We start from the raw sequence: 13,419 nt of genomic DNA on the forward strand, positions 1-13,419 counted from the left end.
TACTATATGTATATAACACCACTAACACCTTATTTTATTTTGTTAACCCATTACCTCATAGACACACTCACCTACCCACCTTTTATTTAAGAAGTGAAGCGATTGCTTCACTGCTTCACATGCCATATGAGTTTGGCGCCACTGTTTACAACACATTATCGTGATAATTATGGCCATATTTTATTATTTAAATTCTCGAAGATCGATAAATTCGAAATATTTGGAAAAATCATGCAATAAGTGTCCAAGGCCCTTCGAAAATAATAAAACATATATTTTGGACTTTTTTATTATCGAATACAATGGTTGTCACGCTTTACGTTTGTGAAGTTTTGATAGTATACGAGAATCCCTGTTCCTGAAAACGATGTGCATTACATTGTTGTGGCTTATCGTATATGATGTATAATCACAAATGTTTAGTATCTTTATGTTTCTTTTGGGATGAAATAATATTCAATTCCTAAATAAGTGAAGTGTTTTTTATTTAAAGCTTAAAAATTATTCCATGTTTTTTTAATAATTGAAAGTATTTTTAAATTTCGAATGATCGAAAATGTTTAGAAATTTAATGATATACCCACATTTCCTGTATAGTATAACTTGCGTGATGGTTCTTGCTGGACGTTAGTACTTTATGATATTGTAATACATATAATAATGTGATACATTTTTACATTCATTTTTGTAACATTTTTTTTTTTTAATTTAGAAAAGTATATAATTATGTAATATAATTGTAATAATATTGTCAGTATTAATAATGAAGATGTACGTTTTCGTGTATAATAATTATTATTTTTAATGAGATGATGTAACTTGATCCATGTCTTATTTAATTATTTTAATTTATCTTTGCGATCAATCTAATATAGTAGGGGTTTCTATAGCTGTTCTATAGTATAAATACCGAAAAGAATATTCCAATAATCATCAGTATACTTATTTTTTTTATTTTTTTATTAAACCAAATTTATTTTCTAACATAGAGTTTTGTAAAAGTGTATTATCTACATTCTACAACACATTTAAAATGGCTATAAAGGTAAGATTAAATTGTTTATTAACTTATTATACACCTATTTATATTATATTTAAACAAATATACAGTTGTAAATTTTATTTTTACAATATTTTATTGTATAAAATACACTTATATATTTTATTTATTTTTCATATATTATTTTACAAACACTATATAATAAAATAGTCTAACCTGTATTACAATTTACACTTAAGTAGATTAATTCTCAAACTTTTGTAAATTTTAAAATTACGTTAAAATTGAAATACATAGTAATATACGTTTTACGCTATAGGAAAACATTATGTCATCGACGACTAAATTTACACGTATAACTTATTGTAAAATATAACTTTATAATTACATTGAAGATTCTAATTTAGAATATCGGCGTGTTTAAGCAAATACATGTATATTGCCTTTATGAATATTATTTATATTCGCACAGTAATACATGCGTAGTTATATTATAATAATATATTTTCAACTGAATACAAAATTGAAAATTTGAAAATTAAAACGTTCCAGATGATAATGTTTGCTGCTTTGTTCGGGCATTTGGCCATTGCATTTGCATACTCACCCACCGAGTACAACAGTTATGACGCCGATCATTACGAGCATGCATCTAAGCCATATAATTTCAAGTATAGTGTGAAAGATCTTCACACGCATGACATCAAAAGCCAACACGAAGAGAGTGACGGTCACGGTAACGTCAAAGGATCGTACCGTCTTGTGGAACCCGACGGATCCACCCGCGTGGTTGAGTACACCGCTGACCACGAACACGGTTTCAATGCGGTTGTCAAAAAGATCGATGCACCCAATCACCACGGCGAATACTCTGGCACCGTGGACTACCATAATCATCACGAGTCACTTCATCCGTACAAACATTCGTCGTATAATTTTTTTTAAAATTTAAAAAAAAACACGCTTATTTTACTGAAAAATGTGTTACCAAACACAAACCGTCACGCGGTTGATGCTTTACGGATTATTTGGTATGCTCAACATGTACATTTTTTTCATTAAATAAAACATACTTCATTGTTACTATAAAACTCGATGTTTTATTTTAATTTTATTATCTACTGAATAAAATTAACCTACTACACACTACAATATGTACACCCAACCTATCACAGCGGTTCCCAAACAGTGATCCGCATTTGTTTTTCGAGAGTCCCTATCGTTACACTATAAAAAGTTAATAATTTAATAAATATTCGTTGTTTAAAACAAATGAATACATATATTTTAACAAGACTCAAACAATTCAAATGTGATAATTCGCCGAAAGTTTAGGAACCGTTAAACTGTGTCGAATTGATAGAAACATTTGGGTAAAGTAAATTCAAAAAAGTTATCTTGCAAAATTATAGTATTGTTATATACTATTATATAAAGGTAAGCATCTAAAAAAAATATTGGTCATGTCAATACATTGTATTAGGTACTTTACATTATTTTTAAATTTTTGTTTATTTCAATACATTTATTTTAACTTAACAATATAATTTACTATGTTATTTAGTGTAATATTATTACAGTATTATTTAAATTTTACTTTTTTCATCATTGTTTTACAGAAAACCTATAAAAAGATAATTGATTTCAAAGTAATTTGGTTAATATGTTTATATGTTATATGTATAATGAATTACATCGATTGACATTTTGTTATTTCTATACGTTGAATTTCTAAGCTTACTATATATTCGATAAGACCGAGTATTGACTGTATTGCAAGTCAGTCACATATGTATAGAATCATGGCTAAATTGTAAAATGTATAGAATGTTATCGTAGTTAACACTACAAAAAATATATTTCATCAATGAAAACCTATTGTTGAGGTAAATATAGATTAAATGAGTATACAAGCTATAGTGGAAAGGGTATATTTATATATAAAACAATGAAACACTCATGTAAAATACATATTTTGTTATAGGTAATCAGCATCTTTATTTTTGTATAATATTATATACTATAGTAATAGCTACTTTTTATAATTAATTAATGGTTAACAAGAGTGATTATCAGAATAATCTTAATTATATATTTTATGTTTTTATATATACAGTGTACTCTCAATTATTCGTGAGCAGATTATCCGTAGTCTTCTTGCGTAATCATTTACATTTTACACACATACGTATAAAAAGTGTAAAAAATTATAAAATTTAAAATATTTTTGTAATATTATATATTATGAATGTTCAAATAAAAATAAAACATGCTCTAATATAAATTTCCTTAAATACTATTTAAAATTATATGATTTAGTTTTTTTTAATAATACATAATATATAATATATATTATATATATATAAAGTTATAATATTTCTGTTTGAATTTGAATTTTAAGGATTATCCGTAGAATTCGCTTATCCGTGGATGCCAAGCCACCCTATTCCGTGGATAATCGAGAGTAGGTACGCTGTTGTAGGTATACATTAATAATTATTCTCTCGGTTTGAACGACATCCATCCATTTATTTATTGTAATGGTTTTTTTTTAAAATTTTGAGTACTTTTTATAATATAAATAGTGTTCTTATCTAATACTTAATAACAAATATATCAACATCAAACCTACATATTTTTTCCTTCCGGCCATGTAGTAAATAATAATTTTAAAAACATTGTTATAAATATATATTAAATATAAATTTTGATGTAGTATAAATGATAAATTATACAAGTAGTATAATTTTATGATTATATATAAACTAGTTATTAATGGTCAATATAAGATGTACAATGTACATACCTAAAATACGGAAAGCCTAGGTCAAAGGTGAAAAAAACAAGTTGTTTTTTCCAATTCACATAATAATTGAATTCTACAATCAGCCCAATAAGTAGATCATACCACCATTTATCATCGATAGGGCCCGGGTAGAGTTACTACTTACTAGTTTTAGTCATAAGGTAGAAGGAAACCACAGTTCTAGACTGGCTATTCACCCTTTTTAGTTTTTGTAAGACTATATTACTATAACTCGTTGGAGACTTAGTCACAGCCACACCATCACCAAGAAAACTATTAGTTATTTCTAGTACTAATAAATTTTACAAAGCAGTTAGCTATTTTTATTTTATATTGATTGTTTTAGAGTAAGTTATTATAACTTATTCATAGTACAAAATAAAAGTGTTCTATACTTCTATTCATTTTATAGGTACTTACCAGCTTTTTCACAACCACCTCAAGCGCCTCAAGCCTATCAGCAACGTGTTATTACGTCGTAAAATAATGTGATAATTATCATAGTGTAGTAAACCCTCGTTTTGCACTTAAAGACGTGATTCCAAAGTACAACTATACAGTAACATCAAGTGACCTTATCAGTGGATAAGGCCATTTATTCATTGGTTAGCACCAAGCTAGCACCGCAACAGAATCCGTATTATTGACGTCATTTATTCTCTCCATAATCACAGCATGTACCATATAAATAGGAGCCCCTGTTACAGAGAGCTTCAGAGATTGTTTGACAGTCATCCTAACAAGTACTTGTGTAGGTCGCGGACTTTGTTACATTCGCATCGCCACCTATACGAGTACCTCCCCTAATTATAGACTAATACTTTTTCTCTGGTAAACTACTTACGTAATTTTTGACAAATTTCATTATACTTTACGAATTAATTTTAATAAACACTTTTTTTTTAACATTAACATCTGAATAACAACTAAATCAAACCTCAACCTTCAACGTATCAATATCACAACTTGCCTTTATCATAAAATAAAATGTGCAGCAACCAGCAACTTGCAAGTGGTGAGAACGCATGTCCTGCACAACGATCACTACAGTCATCATCTCATACATTCATACTTGAATCAGTCAAATCAGAGTAAGATAATTTATTATTATATTAAATCCTTACAGTGGCGGTTTTTAGGGGGGGGGCGATTTTTTTATATTATGTACTAATGTAAACCGTATCCATTAATACCTAGAAAGTAATTTTAGTAACTTGTTGTTTTCACCTTTGCTCTATATTTCCTGTTATGTAGGCTTTTACACACCTTATATATTAATACCTACATTGTCTTGTTATAAATTATACTTCATGTATAATTTATTATTCTAAATTATATTTGTAACTTAATATTAGCTTTGGGTTTACTACAACGCTGTGGTAGAATATAAGTTTGTTTATTAAAATAATATAAAAATCATTACTTGTGAAAAATTAAGGATACAGTTATACACAACTCTACCCGAGAAGTTAGTTTAATAAAATACTGTTATTAAGATCTATAGTTAATGTGGTCAGACTAATTCTAACTAATGTAATGCTATGCTCACTTTTACATATCATGATTGTAAATTTCTTATTTTTATTTAATAAAATAAATAATGGTCGAGTTGTCGCACGCACATAATAAACCCCAATAAACATCTTAAATAACTGATGAAAGGAACGATTTATATTATTTGGTCACGTATAGGATACTTTACGGGATTATAACGGTAGGGCGCAACACATGCAATCTCTTTCATGTGCCGCTGGAGATAAGAGATGGTCCAATCAGGGTCTCTGTCGCCAAGGAATAAGACAAATTTCTTTAGAGACGCCGACACCTTTGATTGGGCCGCCGATGACTCTGGCAGGCTTGACCAAGTCGTCTCTTCTCATCAGTGCATGAGCACCCTTCAAAGTAATTAGTGCATAAGCACCTCTCGATCAGACACAAGTGCATGAGCTCCAAAAGACACACTACACACCAGATCCTGCGAGCGACAACCGAGCCGTTTCCTTTTTCTCAAATCGAAATTAATCAGTGTTGCGTTATTTCTATCTGAGTTTTTAAAATGATTTTTATTTTTATTTAATTGTCCTTATTACGTAAACTGCATATTCAAACAGCTACAAATAAGGTAAGGTGCATGTGCATAAATATTTACATAGTTACATAATCTTATAGGTATTACATTTTATTTATTAAATTTATTACAATTTAATAAATTAAAAATTAACAAATATTTTACTACTAACGGTATACTTGATCATTCTCGAATTATAACCTCTAGAGCCCCCCGACGATCAGGAGGAAAGTAATCGCGCAAATTTAAAATAACTTCTAATAACTAACAACTTATAATAAAAAATAAGGCATTCATTCAAGACTTGTGTCCCTTGTGTTTGCCTTACAATTTATTTAAACCAAATTTCCACCCCAAATATATTTATATTTTTAATAATATTTATACACATATTTTATTTTATTTTATTTTTGCGTTATTACACTAATTCTAATTTAACAGCGTTTCCGGAGTCATATTTATATGAAATCCTATAGCTGGCAAATACACGGTAGAGATGCTCACAGGTAGTGGAATAAATTTAGATGGGAAACTCGAAAATAGGAAATAGCTGTTTCTTAGTGGTTAATAGTTTTGTTTACTAGTGCTACGTGCTCTGATATTCCATATATTAAATATAATACATATAGGTAGCGAAACGTAGATCGTAATGACCAAAAATATGAATAATCGTGTAATTAATCAAATAGTTATTCGCGCACGAACTTATTGACAATAGTTAAAACGTGAGAAATCGTAGTATTGCAAATAGTTACGCAAAGATGCGTGGGTGAATCGTCATCCGTGACCCAATAAATCACGGTATCATCGCACGTGCGCTATGATCTGACAGGAAGTCATAGATATAATATGATTGACGCAGAGCGTGGGAAGGCAGCGGATGCACGTGCAACTGACCAGCAGGGACCTGTCGATGATACGGGGGCCTCTGAACATATATAAAGGAGTCACAGATAGGCACTTTTCAGTCGTGATTTGCCAGAGTTAGAACGAGCACCTTCACGCTACTCAGTATAATATTTATGTCTCACGGACTTAGAATAATTTTCATTAGTTTAATTAAATTAATTATTTGGACTTAGAATATTTTACAATAAACATTTAAAATATATTCTATTAGCGTTATTTTATTTCAAGTATCAACTCCAAACTACATCTCTCCGGTTGAGCACACGTGGCATGCTACACTACCTAGTCCTAAATGGTGGAAAGATTAGATTAGAGTAATACCAAGTTGACATTTTCAAATAATGCAGGTTAGCTACTTTTAAGGATTAATAATTGTCATTATGTTACATTATATTATACTAGTATATGTAATTAGGTATATATATATATATATATATGTACATACATATATAATATATATGTTATGTACGCGGCGACACCGTGGTTTACTACAAAAGTAATAACAAGAGGGAAATTAGGAGACAACCCAGCGCCCGAGAATACTAACATTATAATTTATAAGGGCAAGTATTATAAATCTTCTTATCAGCGACGGCGTGACGAGCGTGAGAGATGTAGACCGTCATTCGGACACCATAAGACAGGGGTGGCCAAACTTTTTTTGGTCACGATTTACTAAGAATATTATACTGTCTTCACCATTGAGGATTGACTTCCATAGAAAATTTTTTTTATTATTGAATAACTATAATTATTAAGAAACATATAGGGTGCGTGATCCTAAAAATAAATTCTAACATGATCGACTTTTAAATTGTCCGCGATCGACCGTTTTACCGCCCCTGCCATAGATCACAGGGTCATCGCATATTCGCACTTGTGCCTGAATCCTTGCACGTTATCAACGCGCACCGCGGAACTCCATGAGACGCATTAGACTGATTAGAAGGGACATACCGATAAGAGTGGGGATGAGGTCTATAAATAGGAGATCGAGTCATCGAGATAGGACTCTTTAAGATATGATTTACCAGAGTACGAGCACCTACAAGTTAGTCTATTTCAAAATTCAGTCCTGGGGACTTAGCTTATTTTTCTAGTAATAATAAGTCATAATATATAGTGTGATTCATTAAACATGCTCATCGCACATCATATATTTTCAAGGGGTCATGCTATGCCATAGGAATAAATAATGAAGGGAATTAAAAATATCGTATAATTTTTAACCTCCCGGCTCCCCCCTTAAATAAACACTGTTACTACGATTACATAATAATTAATAAATGGAAATTATTATTTATTATCACAGTAAAATGTACCAAGTACATGTCTATAATACTGGATCGTCGATTGACGATTTTTACGATTTATTATTTATTATTATAATTATACCTACCTACATAGATAAAAATATACCAAATCTCTTCTATGGAATGGATATAAAGTAGGTACTGTACACTAAGTGTATAATAGAGTTAAATTACTGCAAACAGTGTAAAAGCTGTTTGCTAAATTCGTTACTATATCCTGTTTTAAAAGAGAAGACACCACGGCTAGTGGCGACTGGTTTTTGTTTGACTGCGCGTATCCCTCACTTGATCCTTCTAAATCACCTGTTGTGCTAGTAGGGTGAATACCATTTCTATAACCGTCGGTGATAGTTATTTGTTTGACTGATTATTTTACAGAACGATTCAAATTCTAATACATTTTATTTTTAATACTCAAGTATTAATCCTAACACTAATGTACGCATTTAATTGTTGTACGTACTCTATATGTGATATGTTTTCCTGAATCTGGAATCATGCATATAATTGAATACTATACTACAACACTACACCCACTGGCCATTTCATACGGTGTGAAGACAATGAAGTAATTAATAACACAATAGTGTTGTAGTCAGGGCATAGAGCGTAGTTAACATTACTAATATACTATAATATACTATTTTAATCCAACCATTAAAGTATTGTCGCACGTCTCTTTTCGGGAAAGTCGAAACTCGATGTCCACACATAGTATACCTGAATACTAAATTATATTATTATGAGACTCAAAAATCCGTCTGTACACTGTACAGTACCTAATATTACCACCACCACGAATATCATTTTTAATGATTAAAGCACATCAGTGGTTCTCAAACTAAAAACAGCCACGTAGGCTATTCTTGAGCAATAGTTTCTCGTGATTAATTATTTATGTATTCGTTTTAAAAATCGAGTAATTATTAAACTCTCAAGTGTTTATGGCTAAACGAAAGGACACTTGAGAAACAACTGCGGAGTACAGTTTGAAAATTACTGGATTATATAAAAGGGAGACCGTCGAAATAATTTGACAAACGGTTGTAGCGAGTTGTGAGTACATATATTATACCGGGGGTAACCAACCTGTGGCTCGCGAGCCGCATGGGGCTCATATCATGGTCAGATTTGGCTGACGTTTGATTTTTTAAATTCAAAATATACTTATTATTTTTTTGGTAAAAATTTATCAAACTATATAAAATGTATTTATAAATATTTTGGTTCTTGGCAGTTGGCATGATTATACCTGTTCAAGTGGCTCGTGAACAAGTGCATATATGTTGGTCACTCCTAGCTGATATATTATTATACTATAGTAACACAAAAATCACAAAGACCTTGTAAATATTTTAAACACAAAAAACGCAAAGAGCCTATATATGTATTTTTATTTTTTTTTTCATATTTTAGTATGCTAAATATTATAATAATATTATTTTACACAAGCTCGGAATAGCGTGTATTTTCGCACTAGAATCGCGATTATACTCGAGATGGCTATAGGTAAACGGCATGAAATATAAAGGGACATCCGGCACGCGCGCATGCGTTGCTATATGGAATAATATGGGAAGCTACTCGCAGACCATACACGGTCATTTTTTATGTAGAGGTATAAGCATTAAGCACTCTAGTTTAATAGAACTGGTCTCCAAACTCCATTCTGACAGGAATTTTATTAGACGCGGTTTTACAGAGGTAGAAGCAACATCTCACGTCTCGCTACGCAGTATTATATTATTATTTAATTTGGTATTGGTAAATTTTTCAATAAATACAAAACATTTAACAATATTCATCGAGCCGTGTTAATTACTCAAACCTCTTCCTTCGGCCTATAACACGTTGGAGTTTGCAACACGGTTAAGGATATTTATGACGATCAGAATCAGGTCGAGGCTCACCAGTTCGGTTACTACTATTATAATTTTATATTTTAAGTAAAAATTTTAAATTAAGACATCAATATTAAAGGTACTTATCAAACATCACATTTTTATTCTTGCGTTGGAATCGACGAGTAGGTACGTAACATTTTTATGTCTATAGGAACGAACTACGCGTGACACTATGGCCAATGAGTAAGATGGGCATGCTTAACTTCTCTATGCTATATGTGCTGAATCGGCTAAAAATAAAATTGTTGATCACAGATTTCCCCACAAAACAAGAATCGTCAACGATGCATAATAATAATAAACCATTCATAAACAATATGCATGTGGTCTAAACTCTAAGGTCTAAAGTCTAAATGGCTTATTTTATATAATTGTATGCAACATATTATATTAGTACACATTCAACCGTTGGTGACTGTACACCTTCGCGTACGATATAATATTTAAATAATAATATCGAATATTTAAATTTCATACCTTGGCGTTTTGTTGTACAGATCGTTCTTCCGGTGATCACAACCCGTTGTCGCAACGCTAACTTCTAGAACCTAATTCCAGTCTTATACCTACGCTCACTCCTCATAATACTTATAATATACTGCATATTAGCCATGTACTTTAACTACAACAGGCACGGTGAAGTGGTGGTGTACGTAGATGGTGCCTGTCGGAATAACGGTACGCGATGGGCCCAGGCTGGGGCTGGTGTTTGGTTCAAAAATAATCATGAGCTGTGAGTATCAGTGAAAACATATTTATATTATGCCGTTTTATGCAGGTAGATTAATAGTAATATTATGTGGATAACAACCAATAGCCAATAGGTATATAAGAGGGTCGGTAAATGGACAATTCCCCGACTGTTTTTGGTGTAGTACTGTAGTAGAGCATTTTAATTACCGCTATTTTTTTAAAAGTTAACTACCTAGGTATTTAATAATAAAATATAAAATATTATAATATTATTATTTAATAAGAATTTTTTTTTTTCATAAATATAATAAATTATAATCGTAAATGTAATTTTATATTTTATTTATAATAAGTAGGTACCTAGCTGAAAGATTGTCTACATAAAATATGATAAATAACTAATAAAAATGGCTAAAAATCCGACATAAAATGATAGTTGATACGTTTTGTAAAAAACATTTGATCTTTGATTCTTTTGTTATTTCTAAACACATATTTTTAACCGTTGTTCATAAATATATTATACCTATGTATTAATGCATATTATTATGCACATATGGCTGAATAAACGTAACTTTTATATATTTGAGTACCATCATAATGGTGTTAATGTTGTCATCAGCATTCAGTGATTATTTTTGAAAATTAAGTTTTGTATTTTCGGCGGTGTAGTATCCAGTTTTGTAAAATTGTACATTAAATATTAATATACTTGGTATATACTCATAAATAGTTGTGTTATTTGTGTTTGTATATCATTATAACACTGGATATTTTCTGTATTATTTTAATTATAATTTATTGCAGGAACTTATCATCAACGGTGCCTGGTATTCCGACTAACAACAATGCTGAGATATTTGCTGCAGTTTTGGCTATCAAAATACTACTTAAGAACAGTGAGTATCCATAAAAATCACATTTGCTAACCCATCCACCAATAATATGAATATTGTTTTATATATTTTTATTGCAATTTTCAACCATTGGTGGTGTTGACCTGGAAATAGTAAATCCATAGGTGTCGAAGCTTGGTTCTTCTGACTTTTTAAAATCAAACATTCGACTAAGTAAAATTGTTTATAAAATGTTATATATTAGGTATAAATATTAAAACTTGACTCCAATTATAAGAAAAAATTTCTGTAGACCCATAGGTAACACCGGGCAATAAAATAATATTGATGAAAAATACTATGGGGTATTAAAATAATGTTGGATGTCTTATAATAAATATTTATAAACAATTAAGTTTTAAATGCCATTTTCTTGTTAATAAAGATTCAAGACTAATATTGATCATCTACTCAAATATTGTTTGCCAGTTATCACATGATAATAAAATCACTGATGACTAAACTATCTAGACTTGAATACTAGAGTATCCAGTATTATTTTGTTTTTAGTAACACATATCCTTAATCCTTATATATTTTTTTAGATGAATATCGTGCAGAAATAATAACTGATTCAAAATTTTTATACGATTGTATGACAAGGTACATTTTAAAATGGAGAAACAATGGTTGGATGACTCAAAAAGGTAACATAGTAGCCAACAAGTACATGCTGCAAAAACTCGACAATCACCAAAATGTTATGCATAAAGTTAGATTTGTATGTTATTTTCAATTTCATTTCATATTCTAACAATGACTTTTTAGAAAGATTTACTATGAGTCATTGTTAAATTATTGTATTGTTATATTTATGTCACTTTTATAAATAATATATAAATGTACAATTAAATTTTATAGACTCACATACGAGGACATAGTAATAATTTTGGCAATCAGCAAGCGGATATGTTAGCCCGTAAAGCAGTATATCATTAAACAGAATTAAAAGTTCTGTACTCATCAACGTCTCAATAAAGTTGAAATCCAGTATATTATTAAGTTTTTAATGTAAAAAAATAACATATTTTTCAAATGATGTATGTATTATGATATGGAAGTATAATAATGGTATAATGACAAATTGTTATTATATTCATAATTTAGTGTTGTAGAAAAGTAAAGAGCTTAATGTTTAAGTTTAATACTAATATGATAATATTTTTATTTTTATTTTTATTTAAGGAAGATATATTTTATTTAAATGTAAGAAACTAGTTTTTTTTATTGTAACATTAATTATAAATTTGTATGGTTTTTTAAAATTAGTACTACAAATAATGTTCTAATATTTTATGTAATGATACATATTATTGAGTTCATTGTAGTCATGTGTTAACACTTGACTGATCTAGAGTAGTTTGTTCTAAAATTCAATTGCCTAATTTGATTGAATTTTGGTAGAAAAGTATTAATAATTTATGTACTTAAATACAACTAAAAGGCTTGTAAATGTATGACTATAGTTCATAGTTAAAAGTTAAATATAAGTATACCTAGTATACCTATGTATTTCCTCTATTACATTTTTATTTGATACATTTTTTTATTGCCATGCGACTAATTGAAATGTATTAAACATATTATACAATTTAATTAACATTGTAAGTTAGTTTGAATAATGATTATTTGTATACAAATTGATATGAGTCATGACTCATATATTAGTAGTCATTTTATATTCAACTATTGTTCATTTAAATGGTTTCGAAAGAATTGATCTATTATTAATATGTATAAAAGTATAAGGATTCTTAGTATTCATGAATTTTAATCATATTATGGTCTTAATACAATTATAATTTTGTCCTATGTATAATCAGTAACAAC

The 13,419-nt window shown here is 29.7% G+C and overlaps 2 protein-coding genes across 14 annotated transcripts; both read left to right on the forward strand.

Annotated features, from left to right (window-relative positions):
* The first annotated feature begins 878 nt into the window (after window positions 1–878).
* Window positions 879–2,091, forward strand: LOC114130930 (cuticle protein 7-like). Its single transcript, XM_027996026.2, has 2 exons — window positions 879–1,045; window positions 1,553–2,091. The coding sequence occupies exons 1-2, from the start codon at window positions 1,034–1,036 to the stop codon at window positions 1,943–1,945; spliced, it is 405 nt and encodes a 134-aa protein (XP_027851827.1). The 5' UTR covers window positions 879–1,033; the 3' UTR covers window positions 1,946–2,091.
* Window positions 2,092–3,936: 1,845 nt separating this feature from the next.
* LOC114130928 (ribonuclease H1-like) lies at window positions 3,937–13,185 on the forward strand. 13 transcript variants are annotated; one of them, XM_050199479.1, is made up of 6 exons: window positions 3,937–4,153; window positions 4,219–4,897; window positions 10,498–10,733; window positions 11,501–11,592; window positions 12,135–12,310; window positions 12,451–13,185. In XM_050199479.1, exons 3-6 carry the CDS (start codon window positions 10,612–10,614, stop codon window positions 12,526–12,528), a joined length of 468 nt encoding a protein of 155 aa, XP_050055436.1. In that variant the 5' UTR covers window positions 3,937–4,153; window positions 4,219–4,897; window positions 10,498–10,611; the 3' UTR covers window positions 12,529–13,185. The 13 variants fall into 13 exon arrangements, with proteins under 13 accessions (XP_050055436.1, XP_050055440.1, XP_027851819.1 ...); XM_027996019.2 differs by lacking the exons at window positions 3,937–4,153; window positions 4,219–4,897 and adding exons at window positions 8,232–10,076; window positions 10,152–10,373; XM_050199480.1 differs by lacking the exons at window positions 3,937–4,153; window positions 4,219–4,897 and adding exons at window positions 8,232–10,076; window positions 10,152–10,340.
* The last annotated feature ends 234 nt before the right edge of the window (window positions 13,186–13,419 follow it).

Source organism: Aphis gossypii, chromosome 2, assembly GCF_020184175.1.
Source record: "Aphis gossypii isolate Hap1 chromosome 2, ASM2018417v2, whole genome shotgun sequence".
Lineage (NCBI taxonomy): Eukaryota > Metazoa > Arthropoda > Insecta > Hemiptera > Aphididae > Aphis > Aphis gossypii.

Bases quoted from the DNA above. Each gene is read 5' to 3' on its own strand.
- LOC114130928 (XM_050199479.1), top strand. From the start codon at position 10,612: ATGTACTTTAACTACAACAGGCACGGTGAAGTGGTGGTGTACGTAGAT. The intron at 10,734-11,500 runs GTGAGTATCAGT...AATTTATTGCAG, and splicing joins TTCAAAAATAATCATGAGCT to GAACTTATCATCAACGGTGC. The intron at 12,311-12,450 runs GTATGTTATTTT...TAAATTTTATAG, and splicing joins TTATGCATAAAGTTAGATTT to ACTCACATACGAGGACATAG.